This window comes from Myodes glareolus, chromosome 2 (genome assembly GCF_982192425.1).
Source record: "Myodes glareolus chromosome 2, mMyoGla1.1, whole genome shotgun sequence".
Taxonomy (NCBI): domain Eukaryota; kingdom Metazoa; phylum Chordata; class Mammalia; order Rodentia; family Cricetidae; genus Myodes; species Myodes glareolus.
Window position 1 is genome coordinate 5,087,004 of NC_142027.1, and position 12,300 is coordinate 5,099,303.

A 12,300-nucleotide genomic window follows, 5' to 3' on the forward strand; every position below is an offset into this window, starting at 1 on the left:
CATATTCAAGACACCAGGAAGTTTCGTCGCTCCCAGCTCTTTTCTGGCCTAGGGACTCCTCATGTGGGCATTTAGTTCTCTATCTTACCAACAGCTGACGTCTACTTATGAATATTCATGTTGCTGACACACGGTGGACAAAAATCTTGGAAGCTTTAGGGAGACGAGGAGGTGACTTGTTCCCGAGAGTCATACTACACTTTGCCAGGTTTGTATCCTCTCTGAGAAGCAGGCCCTGTAACCTTCTCTGTAACCTTCAGACCCGTAGTAATTGGAAATCTGAGCTGCTGGTGGGTGAACACATACATGGGGCCCAAGCTCAGTCTGCACACACAGGCTACTTGGACAACTTAAGTTGTGCCTCTGGTGGTCAGTAACGTTTGCCTTTGACCATTTCCCGTAGGCTGGATGTCCGACCATGTTTGCCTTCGACCATTTCCAGTAGGCTGGATGGCCAGCCGTGTTTGCCTTCAATCATTTCTAGTAGGCTGGATGGCCAGCCGTGTTTGCCTTCAACCATTTCTAGTAGGCTGGATGTCCAGCCATGTTTGCTTTTGACCATTTCCAGTAGGCTGGATGGTCAGCCTTATTTGCCTTCGACCATTTCCAGTAGGCTTTTCCATTTTCTCCTCACACCAATTGAACTTCAGGGTTATGTCTTGAAGCCTCATCTCCAGCGGTTCGGCTAGCAACCCCTGTGCAGGCTCTGCTGCCCACAGATGCTGGGCAGGCACAGTTGAACTGGGCTGTCTGTTCACACTCGTCCTCCCTTCCTCAGATGGCTGTATTTTGGAGTTCTTCAGTCTGGCTTGCATGACTCTTTTTTTTTCTCTGATCAGGCCAGCTGTTACTTCTCAAGGCTGGTAGCATACCTCTCCCTGGCAAAGCTCAGTCCCCTGGATCTTGTGACATCTTTTTGGATCCATTGTGTCTTCTCTGCTGTGTTATGGATAATTTGCACTGTCAGATAAATGCCCTTAGGATAAATGAAATATTAATAATTTGATCAGACTGATTTAAAAATACCCACTGCATACATCCAATAGAATCCTCTCTGGGATTTTACTTTGGTCTCAAAATCAGGTCCAACGCTGTCTTCACCATGAATAAATCAAGCCATTCTTTCAGCCCAGAGGTTTTGGCATGAACACATAGCATAGTAGAGCCCAGCATAAGGAATTTTAGCTCATGATTTCAAAATTCATATTCCCTTTGCAACAATTGGATATGAGATACCGCTCCAACCACTGTCCATGGAAAATAGTTAACTAGGCAGTAATCTGGACTGGCTTTGGGGATTGGAGAAAAAGGAACGTGGAGACACCTTTGTGGACCGAGGGTTTTCACAGCCCCATGAAACATGATAAAAATGCCAGTCCTCCCCTCGCTGTGGAGCACTGAGACAGGGAAGATGACGAGCCAACCCTCGGCCCTACCTGATGGCGTAACCATGACCACGCAGGAAACATTGAAATATGTTCAGGATTATGACATGATTGTTCTTGGTTTTGAAAAACTGGAAAACATGCATAATTTGAAATAAAAAAGAGTGAAGATCCTCTTAGATGAACATGACACACAAATACATTTTGATTTTTCCCCAGTTATAAAAAATATATTTATAAAGAGTACAGCAGGAACACAAAACCCCTTATAACTCGCTTTGGAAACCCCAGCACAGGTCTGTTATCTCTTGACATTCTCCCTTCATGTTACCTGCCCCTCCCTTCTTCCCCCTTTCTTCTCTCTTCCTTCTGTTACGTCTGCAAGGTTGCAAGCACGTCTGTATGTGGACCTTGTCTATCAATAGCTTTCCCGGCATTCCCACGTCATGGCAAGGGCTTGGCTGTGATGTCTGGACCATCTGAAGTGAATGTCTGTCCTCACTGAGGCCAGGGTGCCCAGGATGGAGTTGTCTGGGGGGCCTCCTCAGAGGAGTGGGAAGGAAACGTTTATAAATACTATTGCTGATGGCAAACTGATTTCGATTCAATACCCATATCCATTTTGGAAAAATATTCGGATTTGAAAGTGTTTTGATGCAAACAGACTCCATTTTCTGTTTTCTGCCGATATGATTACACTGAATATAATGTTTGTGAATGGGATAGTTTCCTTGCAAAGTTGCAAAAGTGCAGGTATTCTTGTGTATCTCAAAAAAAAAAAAGACATTGAGCTTTAGATTTTGTTTGCCAGCATATTCTAAAGAAGACTTCTTCTTTCTTTTTAGTTTGGTGATGTTCTAATCTTTAAATAAAATTAGAATTTTGTGATATTTACAAATTGAAAGAGTTGCTTTTTTCTTCTCTGGAATTTAAATCCATGGTTTAATGACAGTTTGTGTGTGCATGCATGCATGCATGTGTGTGTGCATGCATGTGTACATGCATGTGTGTGCATGTGTGCATGCATGTGTGTGCATGTTAGAGGTCAGCTTTAGGGCTCACTCCTCAGGCACTGCTCACTTTGCACGTTGAGAAGTCTCTGGGATGTGGTGCTCTCAGACTAAGCTAGCCTGGCTGACCAGCAAACCTCAAGCTGCCCTCCCAGCACTGGGATTAAAGCCTGTAGAATCGGCTGTGCCTGGATTTTCCTCAGAAGCTGGGAAATGAACTCATGTTCTCATGTCTATGAGGCAAGCATTCTTCTGACTCGGATGTTTCTCCAGCTCTCTTTCCTCCACCTTCGTGGGATGTTCTGTGAACACGGGTCCTCTGTTTTGGACAGAGAATATACCATAGGAATGACCTGGGAAGCCATTGGTGTTATTGCTGGGGGCTCTGAGAGATGGAAATAGCGAATGTCTTCTTTAAATGAGCCTGTGTGCCTCAGCTTGGCTTCACCTTTATTTTGTTACTGAATTTTCCTTCTTAACACCCAGTTCCCTCACAAGAGTAGAATGTCTCCACCCATCTCCTTTAAGGAAGATTTTTCAAGTTCCCTCCCCGTTTTAGGGCATTTTAAATTAATGTCTTAAGAAATAGATTTTGCCATGAACTGCGCAGTTAATCTTGGTTATTCATCTTTGGGAAACTACGACTTAAGGTTTTTAATGTAATACCAGGTTGTTCCAAGATCTTTGGTGACTCAAAAAGAAACAGCTGTGTTGGTCCAGAGCAGGACAGATGACTCTCAGAGAAGAAAGATGGCGGAGCCAAGGGCAATTAAAGGTAAGCATTAAATCTGTGGTCCTAATAAGCCACCGAACCCTCGGCTGTGGTTTGAATGATGTGTCACTCTAAGGTCAGTTGGAGTGGTCTGTTGGGGTCACTGGGAGGATGGGGACATCTGCCTATGGTACTTAGGGACGGGGCCTCCGGAAAGCAGTAGATCACACTGGATCATTATGGTGATGGCACCATGAATCCTGGAGGTTTTATAAGGATGAGGTGAGAAACTACACAAAGGTACAACGTCTCCCCCTCTGTTGTGGCAGAGAAGAGGGATGAGGCCCCTTAGTAGGGTCTATGCCCGTTGTTTGGACTTCTATACAATCGTCTGTTTCAGGTGCTTTATTGGAACAATGAAGTATTTTATTATAACTGACCCGGCCCTCAAGTTAAGATCTTTAAAGAAAGTTTACACATATAAATATTTGGTATTTGTAGTCCCAAATCTCCGCAGACATCCTCAGATTCTTCCCCCAAACCACAGGCTCTGTCCTAGCCTGTTCTGCTTCCCACACTTTGGATGTTAGAGTCGTTGCTGTTAATCCTGAAGCCTTTCAAGTTCCTTCATCCTCCACATAAATTCCCCTGCCCCTCAAGAAGAACCTGAGGGCCAAGGTCATGTCCATACACGCAGGATTTTACAATGTTTTTGTGCTTCTACCAAAGTCAAGCATTTTATACAATACAGTGATATTCTCATTCCCAGAAGTCGCACGAAGAATGAATCTCTGTTGACTAGCTGTGCCTCAAAACAAAAACTAAGCCAGAAATAACAAAGTTAGATGAAGCCAGCGCTTCATAGGCAGGGCGCACTCCCTGTCCATGAGTGCTGTGTTCCTTCAGAAAAGCACTCCCCCATAGCGGAGGCCAGATGTGCTCACAGATGGAGGTCACAGCGTCCCAGGACAGTTGCCAGATGGGGTGGACGGTGCATAATGCTTGACATTCTCTGGGCAGCGTTGCTTTCCAGGAAGAAATACTGTAGTGTCAACAGACACGGGACACTGCGCTGTGCCCCACCGGGGGCTTTGCCCTTTATGAGTTACTGTTTGGAACCATGTAAGTAAGCCATTTACTGCTGCTGTAACAAAGGGCCAGAGACTGGATGGGTTACACAGTAGGAAGGCATTGGTCTCATAGTCCTCTGGGTTGGAAGTTCAAGATGAAGGTGCGGGAAGGCTGGTTTCCTTTAAAGGTTTTAGGAAGCATCTAGGCCTCCTTTGTTTTTGTGATGGGTGTCCATCTTTTCACTGTGTCTTCAGATCTTCCTTTTGTGAAAGTTGATCTCTAATCCCCTCCGTGTGTGTGTGTGTGTGTGTGTGTGTGTGTAGCGTTGAGTACTTGCATATATGAGTGATTTCACGTGTGGGGCTCACCTATGTGTGCAGTGCACATGCATGTGTGTGCACATGCATGCAGAGGCCTGATGTTGACATCAAGGGTCTCATTCAGTCCCTCTCCACCATATTCATGGAGGCAGAATCTCTCAGTTGAACACACATTTCCTCACACAGCTAGTGTAGCTAAGCAGCCTGCTCTGGGGGACCCTTGTTTCTTCCCTCTGAGGCTGGAATTAGAGGCAGGTCCACCAAGCTCACCTGATATTTATGTCAGCCAAACTCTGGTCTTCATGTATCCTTGTATAGCAAGCATTTTAATGCTGCGCCATCTCCTCAGCTCTAGTGGTTTTCCTTCCCTCCCTCCCTCCCTCCCTCCCTTCCTTTCCTCCAAATATACTGGATGAGGGAATCATTCATCCTTCACATAAAGCCCCTCTCTCCAACCACAGATTCCTGGGAACTGGTAGCTGGGACTCGAGCACATAAGCAGAGAGAGGTGGGAAATGATGTAAGCCGAATCCCGGGAGTGGGCACTAATGCATTTGTAAAGATAAACTGTGCCTTCCAAAGACGCCCCCAGGTTTTGATAGGCAGATGGGCCGGCACCCTGAGTGTCTCGTCTTTCCTCATCTCCCACCTCCCTCTGCTGCTGTGGGGGCTTTCAGTCATGTGACAAAACAAAATGCAGAGACCGTAAACTTAAAGTGGGGGGATTTATTTTGGCTCGGGGTTGTAGAGGTTTCTGCTCATGTTTGCTGCCCTGTTACTTTGGGCACGCAGGAGTCTAGCACATCATGGGGTAGTCTGCGGTCGAGGAGGATGCCCATGCTGTGGTTGCCAGAAAGGAAATGAAGAGATGAGAAGGAACTGGGGTGTCAACATCCCCCTTCAGTAGCTTCTGATGACCCAGCCTCCTTCTAGGTCCTTCTAAAGGCTCCACTGTCTCCTGCTAGGGTCCCAGTTTGGAACCAAGCCTTCAACTCATGGTCCACCCCATGGTGCGTGCTTATTTCTGGGAAGATGCGATTGCTAGACCTAGAACAGGCAGGGGAGGCGCAGGCATAAGGTGGTCTCACTCTCATGGGGCTTTCTGGATACAATCTGAAGAAGAGGTGCCGCTTTAACCGTGGCCCCACAAATCCCCTGCTCTTTGCTCCCTGGTCTTCTTGGGAGTTCCTAGCCTAGGGCCTGTGGGTGCTGATGCTCCTGGTAGAAATCATAAAAGTCCAGTGTCAGTAGCTTTCATGTGAGTGTGTTGTGGGGAGAGACCCACACACGCCTGTTCCACCTTCACCCAGAACAAGTGCAGCTGGGACGGCTCAGTCAAGGACTTCCCAGAATTTCTTGTTGTGGGCCGATTGCCTAAATTATTTCACTCAGTGGCTAGTTAGCTTAAAATTTTTTAAAAAATGACAAAAGTCTTTACAAAAAGTAACAGATTATATTTTTTCAGGTAGCATTTTATTCACTATCAAAAAATCATCTTCCTGGGGTATATTTGCTTTTTTTCTCTCTCATATGTATGCATCTGGTGTGTGTGTGTGTGTGTGTGTGTGTGCGCGCGCACGCACGCACATGTTCACGTGCTATACTTGTGAGGTTGATGTTAGGAGTCTTCAGTTGATCTCCACTTTATTCAGGGTTCTCATTAAAGGCAGAGTTTTCTGACAGGGCTAGTCTGGCTAGTCAACTGACTTCAGGGATCCCATCTCTGTCTTCAGAGCACAGGATGCACAAGCGGGCTCTCACACCAGCTGAGCATTGATGTTGGTTCTCGGTATCAGAACCCCAGTCTGCATACTTGGGAGATAAGAGCTTTAACCACTAAGCCTTCTCCCCAGCAGGATTCTTACTTTCTTCATGTCACTGGATCCCAAATCCTGAGAGGTTCCACAGGCTTAATTCACTTTCCCCAAGAGCCTGGAAGGGTTCATGGAGGAGGCTCCATTTGCATACCAGACAGCGAGGGTAGTTCCAGCCAAGTCTCACATCGACACTGGGGGGAAGTGCTGAGTGATGTTTGCTCTGTTTATTTCCAGACACAGTGATCCTGCCAACAGCGCTCAATTATCCAATACCCGACACTGAGAATCTGCCTCTTCGGTTTGCTACCACCAGCTACCTGGAGTTAGCATCCGAAGCCATAGGTTTTGAGACTCAGTTCATCCAGGTAGTCTTGTTTCAGATACTAGATGAGTCTCCACATGACTCACACTTGACCCCAACTTGATTACAACATCTTGGGGGTGCCCACGAATTCATTTTTTGTCTCAATAACTTTGAGATGACTCACAGAACTCAAGGAAGCGAGGTACCACCTCAGTTGGTTACCACTGCCATGGTAAGCTGATGAGGATCTGTACAGGGTGAGTCCTAGGAGGATTCAGTGTGGGGCAAAGTACTGCAGGATGCCAGCATGTCCCCCAGCCCACATCTGTTGGGTAACAGTGTCCTCTCAGACTGAAGCACTCACTCCAGTAGGATGTTTGCCTTCTTTAAGCAGGAAGGCAAACAATTCAAAGGAGCTTTCTCAGGAAGTTCCTGAAACCAACTAGATTCACTGGGATTCTTCCTACAAGGGGATAAAATCAAAATAAAAGCCAAGAGTCACCCTCAGATAAGCCAAATCCAGCTGTAAAGAAAATAATCTTGAGTCTGGACCAGATGAAGCAGAAATCCACTAAACTGCCTGGAAAAGATTTAGACCAGCTGAGTCACTTGTAAAGGATATGTTCCAGCTGGTTGAACTGCCTGTGTTAGGGCCACAGAGCACCCAACAAAACAAAGACCATCATTCACATATGCAGTCAGCAAGAATGTTGTTTATTCCAGCACCCAGGGGTCTGCCAGACAGACAGCAAAATGGCTGCGATCCTGAATGGAGCTCACAGGTGGGGGAGGGTGTGTGTGAGGTCATCTTGAACATAATTGGCTGGGGCTCCTTTTCCTGCTCTAACAGGGTGCAGAAACTAAAACGAAATTGAAAGTCAGGGCTAGTGGAGCTAGGGCGAGGAGAAGCCCCTGCCATGGTGCTGCTGCTGTGGCCCCTCCCCTACAGACTGTGCTGTGTGCTCCAGGTTCCCAGCTGTTGTGAGATGCCACCCATGCTGGGGTGGGCCTTGGTGATGCAGCTGTCTGTGAGTCATTTCTGCTCCTACAAGTAACCCCTCCCCATATTCCTGTAAGTAATCCCTAGTGGTTTGAATTAGAATGCCCCCATAGGATCATATATTTGAATTCTCAGGAACCAGGGAGGGGCACCATTTAAATGGATTAGAAGGTGTGGCCTTGTTGGAGGAAGTGTGTTACTAGGGTGGGCTTTGAGGTTTCCAAAGATCATACCAAGAATCTCAGGCTCTCTCTTTCTGTTGCCTGTAAATCAGAACAGAATCCTCAGCTGCTTCTCCAGCACCACACTCCCTGCCACCATGCTCCCTGCCATGACAATAATGGAGTAAACCTTTGAAATTATAAGCCAGCTCCCAATCAAGTGCTTCCCTTTCTATGAGTTGTCATGGTGTCTCTTTATAGCAATAGAATATTGACAAGTCAGAAGTCCAATAAAACTCATCGGTTCACCACATTGGACTTTGGTCTGGCATGGGATTCCTATCTGGTGGTGGGTAGATTGTGTGTGTGTGTGTGTGTGTGTGTGTGTGTGTATGTGTGTATGTGTGTGTGTGTGTTGCGTCTCCACAGGAAAAGTCTTGTCACACGACAGCATCTCTTGAGTGTTACCAGAAGTTTCCACGGAACTTGTATTAAGTAGTCACTGCTGATCAGCTCATGAAATGTTGTTTCACTTCATCTCCATCTTTTATGCCACTCCAGAAGTTTCAGGTGGGAGAGAGTAAAAGTTCAATATAATAGTCAGAGTTTGATCTTTCTGGAAAACAGTCCCCAACCTAAAGCTATGTCCAGGTCCATCCGAGGCCATCAACTTAGGAAAGAAGGTGCAGAGAATTACTCCAGGGTTTGGGAGCATGCCAGAAATCAGGTGTAAGACCAAATTCATTCCTACCATACACTACAGCAGTATTACCCATTCTGTGGATGAGAACAGAACTTTAGAGGACTCACAGTCATTCCTGTGTTTCTAAGGATGGGGCTGGACACCTGGTGCCCGTCCTTCACTTAGCACTGCACTGTGCTCTGGGAGAGCCCGTCTGTCAAGCCTTCTAGAGTCTGGTCTTGTACCTAACCAAATCCTAAGCAACAGGAATCCTAAGTCATGGGATGCCTGGATACCCATAGCTACTATTTGTCTGGGCAGGCATGGGTGGATGCCAGCCTGTCCTGGCGCTTTTCCCTCTGAGCAGATTCTGTGTGTTGTTCTGAGACTGGGGAGATGACTATTACCCTTCCCATTGCTATGACAAAATGCCCGAGAAAAGCAGTTTGCAGAAGGAAGAGCGTTTTTGGCTCACACTTAGAGGGCCCATAATGGCAGGGAAGGCACAGTAGAAACACAGTGTTAGGAGACAGAGGAAGGGAAATGCGGGTGCTCACACTTGGAGGGCTCATCGTGGCAGGGAAGGCACGGAGGCAGGGAGGGAAATGAGGGTGCTCCACCCAGTTTTCTTGCTATTCAGCCTGTGAACCCCGCCACCTGGGCGTAGCATGTCTGTGCTGAAGCGACATCTACTTCTTTTCATGCTTGTCTTTGAGTCTCCTTTTATGCCCCTGACTGGAAAAGCTTTAAGGGAGATCTGAGGAACTTGATTATTTAGGGCAGAGTGTGTAGATCAGTAGTCTGCTGCCGAAAACTGCTGTGTTACAAGCTGTCCCTCAGCTTGCTGTCTGAAAACATCCAACGCTTACTTAGTCCATGGTCCCTTGGGATGGCACGGAGCAGGCCTGCTTTCAAGTCCCACCTTCACTTCTTTCTGTGAGGAACTGTGACCTGGAAGCCAGATGTTTCCTTCCTCCCACGAAGTTGTATTGGTTCAGGGTGTCTGTTAACTGGAGAAATGAAGCCAGGATGCTGGCTTTGTGGGTTAGGTGGCCTCTTCGGCCTGAGTCCTGTTCTGTGGCATATTAATGGGTGATGCTGACAGAGCTGTTCCTGGCCAAGTGTCTGTGGCCTCACCTGGATGGCAGGTATAACCACTCAGATCAAAAACCATAACAAAAGGGTCAAATATCTTTGTAGTCCTTAGACAAGCGACTGACACTGAGCGCTCTAAATGGTATCTGTGTCTTTAACAACTCAGTAGTGAAGAATATACTGGCACACAGCTGTCATGCCAGTACTTGGGGAGGAGGTGCAATGATGAAGAGTTCTAGGACAGTCTCTGGTACATAAGACCCGGTCCCCAAAGCAGAACACAATGAACTTAGTAATGAGGTGCGAAGAGATACATAGGTTACATTCATTTGCATTGGAACTTCTAAAATCCATTTCTATTAATGCAATAGTAAACATGTCGTGCGTTATCTATTGAAAGACTCATCAATGTTGATCACATAAGGCAGGATATGTGAGTTGCATGTGATGTCAGTCATCTTTCTTAAAAGGTATGTTCATGGTCAGGAGACATAAATGTATCCAGTTGTTGGCTTTGATGTAATATTGAAGTTCATATGTGTAATATGGTAGTCAAGGTCAGGGCACCTTCCATGTCTGTCACTTCAAGCATTGGTCATTTCTTTGCATCAAGGGCATTCAAATTCCTCTCCTCCAATTATTCTGAAATGTCCCCTTCATTGTTATCCTCCAGAATTGCGGTATACAGCATCAGTAGTTACTGCTCTCCTTTGGCGCTGTGGGTCATTTCAGGATAAGGGTTAGGCACTTTCTTCTGGACTTGTAGACTGAGTTCTGCTGGGGCTGAGAGTGAGTGGCATCGCCAGGGACCAGGGATAAACCCTGTTTTCCTAAGGGTGCCCCAGGGTAGACGTGCTGGGGTCTCTAATGATTGCTGTATTCTGTGCAGTCTTTCTGGGGGAATAAAAGTCAGAAAAGAGGTTGATTGCTGTCTCGTTTCCCTTCTTGTCTTGTAGCTGTCGTGGGTTTGGCGTGGCTGGTGAGTGAACTGACCTGCTAAGGGTCATGATCCAGACTGTTCCTGACCCTGCAGCATATGTTAAGGTAAGCTCCATCCTGGCTGGCAGGCAGTTCTGGCTTCTGCTGCACCGTCACGGTGAACTGTCCTTGTGTCAGCTAACACAGGGTCCAGGCGACTAAGTCAAGAACAGACTCCAGCTCACTGGGAGCTCAGGAAATGGCTCTCAGTTTTAAATACTTGAAGGAAGTTTTTAAAAGACTGTTTTATGACACACTTAAATTCCATGAAATTTACATCTCATGGATGTAGAGGTGGTTTTAAAGTGTATTTACTTTTTATTGTTATTGTGTGTGTGTGCTGCAATATACTTTTGGAGATCAGAAGACAGTTGTGGAGTAGGCTTTCTAGTTATGTGGATTCTGAGGATTGAACACGGTTCGCCAGGCTTCTTTGGCAAGGGCCTGACCCGCTGAGCCATATCTCTATCCCTAAGGGTGTTTTCTAGGAAGCCAGCAGTGCTGCCTCACTGTTTATTTGTTACTTGTTGCTGCTCATGGTGGTAGGGGTGTGATCCCAAGCTGAAAACCTCCGCTCTCTGGACTTTTATGGTAAAACAGTCGCTGGCTCTGCTTTAATTCTACCTTTGCGAGGCTCACATAGGCAGTGCCTGGAGGTGGATTGTTGGGTTTCAGTGTTCAGTTGTGAGTTCATTTCACACCCTGACCCTCCAGAAGCCTTTGCACCCCAAACCTGGCAGCTGCATTCTTCTGTTCCTGCCCTGAGGCTCTGGAGATGAAGGAAGGAATGAGACCATGGGGAACCTATCATTCTAACTTGCTCAGTCACCCAGTTGCCTTGGTTGGGCAGAGATGTAAAGGTGATTTTCACATATTTGACGCAAATAAAGGCTACAGAAAAAATGGGGGCTTGGACTACCTTGTTTCAATACGGTGTCTACACTTATTTTAAAGATAAATTCCCACTTGAATCTTGTTTTGGAGAGGCAGTTTGGTGATGTGGAGTCACACTTGCTCATGGCCATTGCTGTTTGTAAGGCAGAGGGACTCTCACCCAAGAGTCCTTGCTTCTTTACAAACCTGATGGTGTTCCATCAACTGCCAGTCAAATCGTCACCCCTGCATTTCTCTCATTGGACAGGAAATGCCCTTGGCAGTTCACTGGAGGAACAGGTTTTCTTCCACGTTTTCCTAAAACCCCGGATTCTGGACTTCCTTCAGTAAAACCGTGTGCACAGCGGGCGTCTTCCCTGAGAGAGGGAATGCCTGCAAAAGCCTGGTGCCCAGCTCGCCCAGGTGCTCGCTGAGCCCTGGAGGACGTCGTCCCTTCCACTGAAATGTTTTTGCCATCCGAGGTCCTCTCTGTGGAAGTGGTATGCCACTGTGGGCGTGCATGGGGTGGTGCCTGGGGACCTCGTGTCCTTTGGGACCAGACTGCCTCTGGGGAAGAGGACTGCAACCCTCCTCTTAATTCACTTTGTGTCTTACGACAGTCACGTCCCTTTCTGTGTCCGGTGGGCTGGAGATAATGGAAAGGGGGGGCGGCTCCGAGCAACAGAACAGAGTTCTGCATTTAACATCCCTTCCGAGGACATGGAGCAGAGCTCTGCTTGCTTTGACTCACTGGGTTTCATGTGGCACTGTGCAAGCGCACCCTGGCGTTTTGGTATCAGTCTAACATCTCTTGGGGATGCTGAAGGTGTGCCTCCTCCTGTCACCCAGCAGGGCCACCCAGACACAGTCACTGCACGTCACATAAGCACCG

At 47.0% G+C, this 12,300-nt stretch overlaps 1 protein-coding gene across 3 annotated transcripts in view; it reads left to right on the plus strand.

The window, feature by feature from the left end:
• Positions 1-12,300, plus strand: part of Erg (ETS transcription factor ERG) — a 206,842-nt gene that overhangs the window by 43,840 nt on the left and 150,702 nt on the right. For all 3 annotated transcript variants that reach the window (XM_085685820.2, XM_085685821.2, XM_087898841.1), the window contains exons 2-3: positions 3,065-3,170; positions 10,514-10,601. In XM_085685820.2, coding sequence (XP_085541946.1) covers positions 10,563-10,601 — 39 coding nt within the window. In that variant the 5' untranslated portion in view covers positions 3,065-3,170; positions 10,514-10,562. The remainder of the gene's footprint in view (positions 1-3,064; positions 3,171-10,513; positions 10,602-12,300) is intronic.